The 13,237-nt window shown below is 56.1% G+C and overlaps 1 protein-coding gene across 8 annotated transcripts in view; it reads left to right on the plus strand.

The window, feature by feature from the left end:
* Positions 1–13,237, plus strand: part of LOC120708212 (protein MON2 homolog) — a 34,067-nt gene that overhangs the window by 16,155 nt on the left and 4,675 nt on the right. For all 8 annotated transcript variants that reach the window (XR_005689274.1, XR_005689273.1, XM_039993342.1 and 5 more), the window contains 6 exons: positions 5,088–5,236; positions 5,314–5,447; positions 5,768–5,896; positions 5,978–6,063; positions 6,482–6,597; positions 6,686–6,798. Coding sequence is in view for 6 of the 8 variants with exons in the window: in XM_039993342.1 (XP_039849276.1) it covers positions 5,088–5,236; positions 5,314–5,447; positions 5,768–5,896; positions 5,978–6,063; positions 6,482–6,597; positions 6,686–6,798 (727 nt within the window). In the remaining 2 variants the exon portion in view is untranslated. The remainder of the gene's footprint in view (positions 1–5,087; positions 5,237–5,313; positions 5,448–5,767; positions 5,897–5,977; positions 6,064–6,481; positions 6,598–6,685; positions 6,799–13,237) is intronic.

Below are 13,237 nucleotides of genomic sequence, written 5' to 3' on the forward strand. Positions count from 1 at the left end.
CATTGAGGCTGGAGCGAAACTCCGAGAAGGTCGAGGAGGGCAATCCCTTAGTGAAGATGTCAGCAAACTGGCAGATAGTCGGGACATGGAGTACCCGAACATCGCCGATGGCGACTCTGTCGCGCACGAAGTGTAGGTCGATCTCCACATACTTCGTCCGCTGATGCTGGACGGGGTTGGTGGAGAGATACACGGCGCTGACGTTGTCGCAGTAGACGAGCGTGCTCTTGGCGAGCGGGCTGTGGAGCTAAGCCAAGAGCTGTCGTAGTCAGGACGCCTCCGCCACGCCGTTAGTTAGCGACAGCTCGGTACTCCGCCTCAGCACTGGAGCAGGAGACAACCGGCTGCCGCTTGGACGACCAGGAGACCAGGTTGCCGTCCAGGAAGACGGTGTAGCCGGAAGTAGAGCGACGAGTGTTCGGGCAGCCAGCCCAGTCAGCGTCGGTGTAGACCACCAGCTCAGTAGAGGACGAGCAGTGAAGCACCAGGCCGAGGTCCACATTGCCACGGACGTAGCGGTGGAGACGCTTCAGCGCAGCAAGGTGTGACTCCCGGGGATCATGCATATGGAGACAGACTTGCTGAACAGCGTAGGCGAGGTCCGGCCTGGTGAAGGTGAGGTACTGCAAAGCGTCAGCCCGACTCCGGTAGGCAGTAGGATCAGCCACCGGATCACCCAGATCAGCAGACATCTTCGCCTGAGTGTCGACAGGAGTGGAGCAGGGCTTGCAATCAGTCATCCCAGTCCGCTCCAGAATATCGAGTGCGTACTGCCGCTGGTGAAGGAGAAGACCAGACGACAAGGCTCAACAGTGACGCCCAAGAAGTGGTGGAGCTGACCCAGATCCTTCATAGCAAACTCCTGCTGCAGAGAGGAAATGACACTCTGAAGTAACTGCTGACTGGAGGCTGTGAGCACAATGTCATCGACATAGAGCAGTAGATATGCAGTCTCATCCCCACGGCGGTAGATGAAGAGAGACGTGTCAGACTTGGTCTCGGTGAATCCCAATGTCAGTAAGAACGTGGCGAACCGAGAGTACCAAGCCCGAGGAGTCTGCTTCAGACCATAGAGACTTGTTGAGTCGGCAGACCATATCCGGACGACTCGAGTCCACAAATCCCGCTGGCTGAGAGCAGTAGACAGTCTCTGACAGAGTGCCGTGAAGAAACGCATTCTTCACGTCCAGCTGGTGCATAGGCCAAAAGCGCAAGCGAGAGGACCGTGCGCACAGTATCAGGCTTCACCACTGGGCTGAAGGTCTCATCATAGTCCACACCAGGTCGCTGAGTGAACCCCCGAAGAACCCAGCGAGCCTTGTAACGCTCCAGTGTGCCATCAGCCCAACGCTTATGCGTCCAGATCCACTTGTCAGTCACCACATTGCAACCAGACGGACGCGGCACGTGGTCCCACGTCTGGTTGGCAAGGAGAGCCGCGTACTCCTCTTCCATCGTGCGACGCCAGTAAGGATCTGCCAGGGCGTCGCGGACAGAGGAGGGTACCGGAGAGACCTCCGGCTCCCCCTCTGTGGCGGAGAGAGTCGCGGTCTGAGACGCCATCCGCCGAGTCACCATGGGATGGATATGCCGAGGATCCCGATAGACGACTGGCGGGTGGTACACCTCCGGCTCGACTCGAGAGAGTCGGCGGAGGCGGAGGCGGCCTTAACGGTGAGGCCGAACTGTTATCGAATTCCCGCCCGTTGTCACACTGGACGGACTTAACGGTGAGGCCGAACTGAGTGGACACCCAGGCAAAGAAGTGGAGGGTGGGGAAGGTCTCAGACTTAGCGCGCAAAGGAAAAGTCCAAGAGTAGTGTGAGAAGTCATCAACCACCACCAGATAGTATTTGTAGCCAGAGAGGCTGAGAACAGGAGAGGTCCACAGGTCACAGTGAACAAGATCAAAGGCATGCGTCGCATGCGAAGAAGAAGAAAAAGGGAGCCGAACATGACGACCGAGCTGGCACGCATGGCAGAGGGGCTCAGCAGGAGCCATAGTACCAGGAACATCGGTACTACGACTGAGCTTAGCCAGAACGTCGCGGCCAGGGTGACCAAGACGGCGGTGCCAGGTGGTGGAAGACGGCGTCGCGGCAAAAGCGGCAGACCAAGACGGCCAGGGCGAAGAAGGCGAGAGTGGTGCAGCGGAAGAAGGAAGGCGAAGGGTGTAAAGGGGCCCCGTGCTGTCACACCGGAGAAGCGGACGCCGGGAGGCCGAATCCTTTACAGTAAGGCCAGAAGAATCAAACTCGATGGAACAAGAATTGTCAGCTGTAAACTGATGAATGGAAAGAAAGTTATGAACCATCTGAGGAGCAACAAGGACATTGGGAAGACGAAAAAAGCCAGGAGCAGAACCCACGGCGGTGACAGAAAGGCAAGACCCGTCACCAACCATGATGGAAGAAGGACAAGAGGGGTGTGGGGGTCGGACAGAAGAGAGGATACCGGCATGTGGGGTGGTGTGGAAGGAGGCACCCGAGTCGGCGATCCACTCGGTGCTAACCGGCGGTGTCAACCCCATGGCGCTGTGGGACTGCGCCAGTGCGGCCTGGTCCCACCCCCCAGGCCAGGTCGGTTGCTGGCTGGGTGGAACGGGCGGGGTCCAGAACGGCGCGAACAGGGGAGCAGCAGCGGCGAGCATGGCCGCCGGCTGGGGCTGAGGACGAGGGCCCCCTTGACCCTGAAACGGCCACATCGGGATGCGCCCTGGCCATGGGGCGCTGAAGGATGGCCAGGGCGTACCTCCAGGGCCAGGAGCAGGAGTGGGAGCCGGAGTCGGGTCCGGAGTGCCCCGAGCACCACCACCACGTCCCCTCCGCCGATGACCCCCTTGGCCTCCCCCACCCTCGGTCTGGCCGGTGAGAGGAGCACCAAGGAGGGGGTCGGGTGAGGACGAAGCGCCGTGCTCGATGAAGGGGACGGCGGCGGCGGCGCCCTGGGGCAGCCACGCGCCGGGGACGGCGGCCTGCGCAGCGCGCGCGGCGGCGAGGTAGGCAGCGGCCCGCGCGGGGTACCTGGGCGCGACGGCGAGGGAGGCGGTGGCGTGCGCGGCGGGCGCGACGGCGGCACCAGGCACGCCCGCGCCCTGGGCTGCGGCGACAGCGGCGCTGAGGGCGGCGGCGCCTGGCGCGCCTGCGCCCGTGGCCGCGACCCCCCCGCCCTGGACAGCGGCGGCGGCCAGCACAGCAGCAGCAGGAGGCACTCTGCTCGAGCCACGCACAGCAGCAAGCGCCTGCTCTGCTGGGACGCGGCACTCGCGAGCAGCACCAGGGGGAGTGCATGCGGCCCAGTGGTGGAGCAAGCCAGTTGCACACGCTGTTGGACAGGAGGCTGGCAACGGCCACGCCCCCGTGGATCCGGCGACAGTGGCACCCAGGACGGCTGGAGGAGCGCCGGGGGCGGCGGCAGCAGAGGAGGGATGGGTATGGGGCGCGCCAGCCATGGCGGCGGCGCCCAAAGCAGAGCCGAGAGCAGGAGCAGCAGCGCCCAGGCCCTGCCCGCCCGCAGCAGCAGCGAAGGCGGCCGCGGGGCACGCGCGCGGCGCGGGAGCAGAGAAGGGATTGGTAGGGGGCGCGCCAGCCATGGCGGCGGCGCCCAGAGCAGAGCCCAGAGCAGGGGCAGCAGCGCCTAGGCCCTGCCCGCCCGCAGCAGCAGCGAAGGCGGCCGCGGGGCACGCGCGCGGCGCGGGAGCAGAGGAGGGATGGGTAGGGGGCGCGCCAGCTATGGATGCGGCGCCCAAAGCAGAGCAGGGGCCGACGGCCTCAGATCCAGAAGCAGGGGAGAGAGGAGGGAAGGAGGAGAGGGAAAGGAAGGAGGAGAGGGCCGGCGGCCAGCCGGCCATGGCGCCGGCGGCGGCAACGGTGGCGGCTGGAGGGGGAGGAGAGAGACTAGGCTAATGATACCATGTAGGAGAGAATAATGGCTTCTATTCCTCCAAACCTTAGAAGGGTGGGATATATAGATCCTATACATGGGCCTCTAGGTGGACCTCTGTACATGGGCTCACATATACACCAACAGTAAATAACATGCTGGTTTTCCTTTGCTTTCATAGATGGCATATTTTGTTTTGTAAGACTAGTTAACATGAAAGTAAATTCCAATTTGAAAAGGATAACTAAATCTAAGTATTTTAAGTCTTGGCTTCCTTACAATCTCATTGGAAGGCAGACCATAAAATATGGGTCTTATATATATATATAAACGATTATCACCAACATAAATCCTGAAGAATGATGATTCAGAAAATTTCTCATACTACACCTTAGGGCTTGTTTGTTTGGCCTGCAGCTTTTAAAAGCCTGCTTTTGGAAAGCTGAGAAGATGTTTTTTTTAATTGGCTTTTGCATGAATGAAATGTTACATGTGATGCCCCTAACAAATCCATCCCACGGAAACCAGCAAAGCTCCTCCAAACCTCTTCTGGTTTCTAACACAAATGCAGCTCTTGGCTTCCAAAATCCACTTCAAGAATCAGGCTGTTTGTTCCAGCTTTTGGCTTCTGATAAGCAGAAGCCAACAGAAGCTTAAACAAACAGGGCCTAGAATAGTTTACTTATGTTAACTAAATGGACACTAAAAGTACTTAAGGCTGTCAGATGTACAAATTACGGATACAAAAACCCTCGATTGGTATACTCCTACACACAGTATATGATGATATCATGACATTGAGTACTTTAAATTGGTAAACTGCACTGACAAATAGACGTATAGTCATCCTGTCTATGCCATAGTTATTTGGACACAAGATCAGGTCCTGATCAGTGATCTCAAGATCATTTTCCAATCGCCATCACTTGCTGCATCTATCTAGAAGCTTTCTATGCTTTCTGTGTCAATAATCATGGCTGATTGAATTGGCTGGTTAAACAAACTCCACTTGTCTGCTTGAAATAGAGGGTTAGTTAACAAAAACAAGGTTAAGAAGAAAAATCCAGCTTGGTTTCTCAGTAGGGCTCTGAAAGGAATTTATATTCAGTTCACAAGTGTTTAATCTTCATCTTGGAAATGAGTTGTATTTTTTTTTTTACAATTTGTTGCAATTTTCTTAAACTTTCTTGTGTCAACAAATGCAGATGCATTTTGGTAACTGGAGCATATGGTACCCAGAAAACTGAAATAAACATAAGTTTAACAGCAGTTGGCCTTTTGTGGACTGCTACTGATTTTGTTGTGAAGGGATTAATCAGCAAGTCTGTTGAGCAAGCTAATCACATGAATGAAGGTGTGTGATCACCACACATTCTTCTTCCACCCTCATTTCGTGTATCGCTAATACGTAGCTCTCGTTTTGCTTTGCAGAGGCTCAGTCGGGTGCAACAGTTAAAGAGATAAACATCAAGCAAGTTTCCCCGAAACAAGTTGTTGATTATAGTAAACTTTTCTTTTCAGTTTTTTCTGTCCTCCAGAAATTGGGTTCAGATGATCGTCCTGAGGTACATCTTCTCGACATACCACCTGTTCTGTGCATGAACACCCCTGATATCGTCGAGAAATTTTTTAGTAGCTCACTGAATGATTGGTGATCTCTATATTACCGGCTGTTGTGCTGTAGTACTAGAAATTCATGGTAACCTTGGCATCCTATGTATGCGCATCACAAATACAACACACACTTCTTATTCCTATCACGAAAATAGTTTGACTTTTTCTTGAAGAAAAATTCAATTGAGTATTAGGCAGGCACAAATTTTCTCGATGCCAATGGCTTTGTTGTATAAACTTATGCCAATTATGTTTTTCTTTCTATTTCAAGGTTCGGAACTCGGCTGTTAGGACTCTCTTTCAGACTCTCAGCACTCATGGGCAAAAGCTTTCTAAAAGTATGTGGGAGGATTGTCTGTGGTTGTATGTTTTCCCAATGTTAGAGCATGTCTCCCACTTGGTAAGTTAATGTCACAATAGCGCATTTAACCCTTCCCATGAATCTCCTCTGATGATAATTAGTCTAAATGTTCTTTTTCAGGCATCTACCTCATCTCGAGATGAGTGGCAAGGAAAGGAGCTAGGAACTCGGGCAGGCAAAGCTGTTCATATGCTTATCCATCACAGGTTTTTTTTTCAGAGAATCATAAACAATAGGTGTTGGCTATTAACTGAATATGAAACCACAAACTAGTGCTTATCTGAAAAGAAAGGATCAAGTGCTGTGAACTTTGTAAATTGATGTAGGGGAACATTAATTGACTTACGTTTTGGGGGGCTTCACTAGAACTTCAATAATTTATGATCGTTAGCTTCATTAGGAATACACCTAGATAATAGCTTTTAGCTTTTGCATTCCCTGTAGGATTAATTGCTCTGGTAGGAAGTAGCATTGAACACTTGATTTCTTTTTGAGCTTGCACACCTTTTCAAATCTTAAATCAGCGAATTACCTGCTGCGAGGATAAGAGGTTTGAAGTCCATGATTGAAAAAGTTAGCTGATTACCTCCGTCTTTCTTCTAATTGACTTCTTTGTTTTTGCAGTCGAAATACAGCACAAAAGCAATGGGATGAAACTATTGTCCTTGTACTAGGTGGTATTGCGCGGCTTTTGCGCTCCTTTTTCCCTTTCCTCCAACAATTGAGCAAATTTTCATCTGGTAAACTTTTCTTGCACTGCCTTCCGTACATGTCTGTAATCTGTTATTAAATGTCAAGTAACGTTTCATTGTATTGAAATATGTTCAGGTTGGGTACTTTTACTTGATTTCATAAAAAATAGCATCTTAAATGGTAGCAAGGAGGTCGCTCTTGCTGCCATAAATTGCTTGCAGACATTTGTTGGGGCAAACTGTCCAAAGGTACTCTCCTGCACCCCAACAATTTCTCTCTAGAATTGTCAATCTATACTTTTTTTTTCTTGTCTGATAGGAGCTACTTAGTCTGCCCTGCAGGCCCGCTTGCTTTTTATTCACCATAAGTATCTGCTTATTATTGTTTTTTTTTTTCTCGAACACACATCTGCTTATTATTGTTAGGGAGAATACCACCCGTGTCATGCCAATTTCGGTGCAGTTTCCCTATTGTTTGTCTCTTTAAGATATGTATGTCAGTATGTGCAATTTGTACAGAAAAAAGTACGATAAATTAACATGGGCCTTGGCCTAAAAGATGCAACGGTGATAAACAAGTTAGCCAGGTCTAGAAGCTCAAATCTGTAGGAGGGAATAATGGATGTATTCCTCCAATCCTAGAAGGGTGGGTATATATAATTCCTATATATGGGCCTCTATACACATGGGCTCAATATACACCAACACCCCCCCCAGTCTGAACTACCGGCACAACGGTGTTCAAGACTGGACAACAAGAAAGGCAACACCCCCCCCCCCCGAAGAAGAGAGTACAAAGGGCTAATACCCCCCGCAGCCACAACTAGCCACCGGCTACGTTGAGGCTGGAGCGAAACTCTGAGAAGATCGAGGAGGGCAGTCTCTTGGTGAAGATGTCAGCAAACTGGGAGGTAGTCGGGACATGGAGTACCCGAATATCGCCGATGGCGACTCTGTCGCGCACGAAGTGCAGGTTAATCTCCACATGCTTCGTCCGCTGATGCTGGACGGGGTTGGTGGAGAGATACACGGCGCTGACGTTGTCGCAGTAGACGAGCATGCTCTTGGCGAGCGGGCTGTGGAGCTAAGCCAAGAGCTGTCGTAGCCAGGACGCCTCCGCCACGCCGTTAGTTAGCGACAGCCCGGTACTCCGCCTCAGCACTGGAGCAGGAGACAACCGGCTGCCGCTTGGACGATCAGGAGACCAGGTTGCCGCCCAGGAAGACGGTGTAGCCGGAAGTAGAGCGACGAGTGTCCGGGCAGCCAGCCCAGTTAGCGTCGGTGTAGACAACCAGCTCAGCAGAGGACGAGCGGTAAAGAACCAGGCCGAGGTCCACAGTGCCACGGACGAGACTCAACAGTGACGCTCAAGAAGTGGTGGAGCTGACCAAGATCCTTCATAGAAAACTACGGCTGCAGAGAGGAGAGGACACTCTGAAGCAACCGCTGACTGGAGGCTGTGAGCACAATGTCATCGACGTAGAGCAGCAGATAGGCAGTCTCATCCCCACAGCGGTAGATGAAGAGAGACGTGTCAGACTTGGCCTCGGTGAACCCCAATGTCAGCAAGAACGTGGCGAACCGAGAGTACCAAGCCTGAGGAGCCTGCTTCAGACCATAGAGACTTGTTGAGCCGGTAGACCATATCCGGACGACTTGAGTCCGCAAATCCCGCTGGCTGAGAGTAGTAGACAGTCTCTGACAGAGTACCGTGAAGAAACGTATTCTTCACGTCCAGCTGGTACACAGGTCAAGAGCGCGAGAGCGCAAGCGAGAGGACCGTGCGCACCGTAGCGGGCTTCACGACTGGACTGAAGGTCTCATCATAGTCCACACCAGGTCGCTGAGTGAACCCCCGGAGAACCTAGCGAGCCTTGTATCGCTTCAGTGTGCCATCAGCCCGACGCTTATGCGTCCAGATCCACTTTCCAGTCACCACATTGCAACCAGACGGACACGGCACGAGGTCCCACGTCTGGTTGGCAAGAAGAGCCGCGTACTCCTCTTCCATCGCGCGACGCCAGTGAGGATCCGCCAAGGCGTCGCGGACAGAGGAGGGTACCGGAGAGACCTGCGGCTCCCCCTCGGTGGCGGAGAGAGTCGCGGCATGAGACGCCATCCGCCGAGTCACCATGAGATGGATATGCCGAGGATCCCGATGGATGACTGGCGGGTGATACACCTCCGGCTCGGCTTGAGAGGGAGCCGGAGGAGGCGGCGACGACGCCGGTACACCTGCACCGCCTGAGCGTACCGCGCAGGTGCAGGGGAAGGCACCGGGTCCGCGCGCGGCACGACCGGAGGTCCGGGGGCCGCGCGTGGAGCGACCGCGGGCACCGGGGCCGCGCTCGACGCAGCAGGGATCACCGGAAGCGGTGCCGGTGCGCCGGGAAAACCTGTAGGGAAAGGACAAACAGGTAACGGTGGTTCCACCGGGTCAGTCGGAAACAGAGACTCCAGCTCGGGGTCAGGAGGAGTGGAGGAGGTGGAGTAGGGGAAATCCGGCTCGTCAAAAACGACGTGTCGGGAGATCAGGACGCGACGAGAGGTGAGGTCAAAGCATCGGTACCCCTTGTGGTCAGGGGAGTAACCGAGGAACACACGAGTCGAGCGGGGCGCCAGCTTGTGAGAAGCGGTGGCGGAGGTGTTAGGGTAACACGCACACTCGAAGACCCGAAGGTGGTCGTAGCGAGGAGGGGTACTGAAGAGAGCGTGGTGTGAAGTGGGAGCAGGAGATGCAGTGGACGGAAGGCGGTTGAGCTGGTAGGTGGCGGTGTGGAGGCTCTCAGCCCAGAAGCGTGGGGGCAGAGAGGCCTGGATCAGAAGGGTGCGCACGACGTCGTTCGTCATGCGAATCATCCGCTCAGCGTTGCCGTTCTGAGGAGAGGTATACGGACAAGACATACGCATCTGAACACCCCGAGATAGGAAGAAGGAACGGGAGGTGGAGTTATCGAACTCACGCCCGTTGTCACACTGGACGGCCCTTAACGGTGAGGCCGAACTGAGTGGACACTCAGGCAAAGAAGTGGAGGAGGGTGGGGAAGGTCTCAGACTTGACGCGCAAAGGAAAAGTCCAAGAGTAATGAGAAAAATCATCAACAATGATCAGATAATTTTTGTAGCCAGACATGCTGAGTATAGGAGATGTCCACTGGTCACAGTGAATAAGATCAAAAGCATGCGCAGCATGCGAAGAAGAAGAAGAAAACAGAAGTCTAACATGACAACCTAACTGGCACGCATGACAGAGGTGCTCAGCAGGAGCCCTAGTACATGGAACATCGGTACTACGACTGATCTGAGCCAAAACGACGCGGCCGGGGTGTCCAAGCCGGCCCCGGCGGTGCCAGGTGGTGGAAGAAGGCATCACGGCAAAGGCAGTAGACGAAGAAGAAGTCGAAGACGGAGCAGCGGAAGCAGGAAGCCGAAGAGTGCAAAGGGGCCCCGGGCTGTCACATCAGAGGAGCGGACGTCGGGAAGCCGAATCCTTCACAGGAAGACCAGAAGAGTCAAATTTGATAGAACATGAGTTGTCAGCAGTAAACTAGCGAATGGAAAGAAGGTTGTGAACCATTTGAGGAGCAACAAAAACAGTAGGAAGACGAGGAGCAAAACCCACGGCGGTGACAGGAAGGCAAGACTCATCACCAACCATGATAGAAGGACAAGAGGGGTGTGGGGGTCGAACGGAAGAGATGATACCGGCATCAGGAGTGGTGTGGAACGAGGCACCCGAGTCGGCGATCCACTCGGTGCGGACCGGCGGCGTCAGTCCTATGGTGCTGAAGGACTGCGCCAGAGCGGCCTGGTCCCACCCCCCAGGCCAGGTTGGCTGCTGGCTGGGCTGAGCGGGCGGGGTCCCGTACGGCGCGGAGAGGGGAGCAGTACCGGTGAACATGGCCGCCGGCTGGAGCTGAGGACGAGGCCCCCCTCCCGGACCCTGGAACGGCCACATCGAGATGCGCCCTGACCATGGGTTGTTGAGGATGGGCAGGGCGTACCTCCAGGGGCAGGGGTAGGAGCGGGAGCCGGAGTTGGCGGAGTCGGCGCGCCCCGACGGCCCCCACCGGTACCGGTACCCCCAGAAGCAGGGCCACCAGTGCCACCACCGCCACGTCCCCCCCCCCCCCCCCCCCCCCCCCCGCTGACGACGTCCACGCCCCCCCCCCCCCCAACCCGGTCTGCCCGGCGGGAGCAGCACCAAGGAGTGAGGTGGCAGGAGTGGCGGAGGAAGCCGGTGGAGTAGCGACGAGCGCGGTGGTGGTGGACGAGGACGATCCGGGCGCGAGACCCCTGGTGATCTCCTCGAGGGCGAGGTCGTCGCGGACCTGCAGGAAGGAGGGGAAGGGCCTCTGGCGGGCGATCCAGCTCTTCAGGTGGTCATAGGTGCTGCTCAGACCACACAGGACATTGAGCACCAAGACCCGATCGGACACCGGATCCCCGAGGTCGTGAAGAGCATCGGCCATGCCCTTCATCCGTCGGCAGTACTCACCAACGGAGAGGTCCCCCTGCACGAAGGTGGCGTCGAGCTGGAGGGCGCGTTGCCGAGGAACTGCCCCTCGAGCGCCACCCAGGCCTGCCGCGCGGTGCCGCCGTGGGTCCTGACGAGGTCCTGAAGATCTATGGAGATGGTCCCGAAGATCCAGGACAGGGCGACGCTGTCGAGGCGCAGCCACGCCCGTCCCGCGTCTCGATCGGCGACTCGACGAGGATGTGGTCGTCGAGGGCGTAGCGGCGGAGGGTGAGGAGGACCTGGTCCCGCCAGCGGCCGTAGGAGGACGCAGTGTCGAGGAGGACGGAGACCAGGGCCCTGATGTTCTGGACGCCGGCGGCCTGGAGGTGGAGCTGGGCGACCATGGGGTCGGTCGGGTCGTACCGGGCTCCAGATCCAGCGGGCAGGGCCTGGTGGGAGGAAGAGACGCCGTGCTCGGGGTCGACGGGCTGGCCGGAGGAGACGCGGAGGAAGCGCTCCGCCTCGACGACCCGGAGAGCGAGGGCGTCGGCCGTGGCGCGATCGCGCTCCCAGACGAGGGCTGCCATGCGGACCCGCTTCTGGGTCGCCGAAGCCTCCGACTTGGCGGCAAGGAGGGCCGCGGCGAGAGCAGCGTCAGCCTGCTGCCCGCGGAGGGCGGCGGCGGCAAGCGGCGCATCCGCGGGAGACATCCCGAGCCCAGACCACGCGGGATCGGGCGCGGCGTTAGCGGGCTGCTTCCCGGTGGCGACGGCGGCACGGTGGGCGTCCTGCGCGGCAGCCGCAGGGCTCCCCGCGGCGCCAGTACCCCCGGCCCCCGCGGCCCCTTTCGGATCGGGCTGCAGCAGGGTAGGGGCGGCGCCCGCAGGGGAGGCGGCGGCGCCTAGAGCGGCGGCCAAAGATTTGCTCCCCCTGTGCCCGCAGCCTCGGCAGCCGTGCCAGCGGCGGCGGCGCCGTCGGGCGCGGGCTCGAGCAGGGCAAAGGCAACAGCCGGCCGGAGCTGGGGCCAGGCGTCGCCGGCGGCCCAGGCAGAGGAGGCGGCAGATCCCGCGCCCAGGGTGGCGCCCGCGGCCCCTGCGGCGGCGGCGTCCGCGGCGCTCAGGACGGCGGCGGATCGGGGCGGCCGGCCCCAGGCAGCGGCGGCGCAGGGGAGGAGGAGGGAAGGAGGAGGGGAGGGGAGGCGCCGGCGGCCGGCGGCCGGCCATGGCTGCCGACGGCAGCGGCGGCGGCGGCGGCTGGGAGAGAGAAGAGAGATAGGCTAACCCTAGGCTAATGATACCATGTAGGAGGGAATAATGGATGTATTCCTCCAACCCTAGAAGAGTGGGTATATATAATTCCTATACATGGGCCTCTATACACATGGGCTCAATATACACCAACAAAATCACCTGTGGTTTGTAATTTAGTATAATGCTCACTTTGTTTGAACTCTGTTAAATGTCTTAATTGAACATCCTAACTTCGGAAATAAGTTAATAACAAAACCATGATTTTCTTAACTGTATTCGAGTATTGACATACCAACAAATAGTCTCCTTAGGTACTTCTTTCCCAATCAAGTCAAGAGGTTACTAATTTTGAAACTAATGGACAGTTTTAGTCAAGATTGTTTACTCTTGTATGCTCATATGCTGGCACTAGCCATTATCATTGGAATGCAATCTGTTAGGAAATATAGTCACATGATAACGGATAAATTGACTTAGAAGTTGTTAGAGTATATTAGGCAACTCCGGATATGCTTAGTTTGATTGTAATTCCGGGATAAACTTCCTTATCTCTAGGAGAGGCTACTTACCCTCCAAGCAACGTACTCCTTGTTAGATATAAATGTACAAGGATATAATCTCCTAACTAGAAAGGTTATCAATCACCTATACAGGGCAATGTACAGCTGGATATACATATATATCTAACACTCCTATATAATCAGCCCAAGAGGCTCAACCAATACATTCCTCGCATCACACAATCTTACATGGTATCAGAGCCATGGAATCACAAGTCTAGGTTCCAACCCTAGGTCTCTGGCTTCAGCTGCCCTCGTGCCACCCCCGATGAGGTTGATCTCCGCCGGGGGCTGCGCCCTTGTAGGATGCGCAGCCAATCCATCTGATCTGCCGTGCTGTCGTGGTCAACAAGCAGCAGAGGGGGCAACCTCTACCCGCCGCCGACTGGATCCATAGCTGTCGCCCGTTGTCCTCACAG

This window comes from Panicum virgatum, chromosome 5K (assembly GCF_016808335.1).
Source record: "Panicum virgatum strain AP13 chromosome 5K, P.virgatum_v5, whole genome shotgun sequence".
NCBI classification, from domain to species: Eukaryota; Viridiplantae; Streptophyta; class Magnoliopsida; order Poales; family Poaceae; genus Panicum; species Panicum virgatum.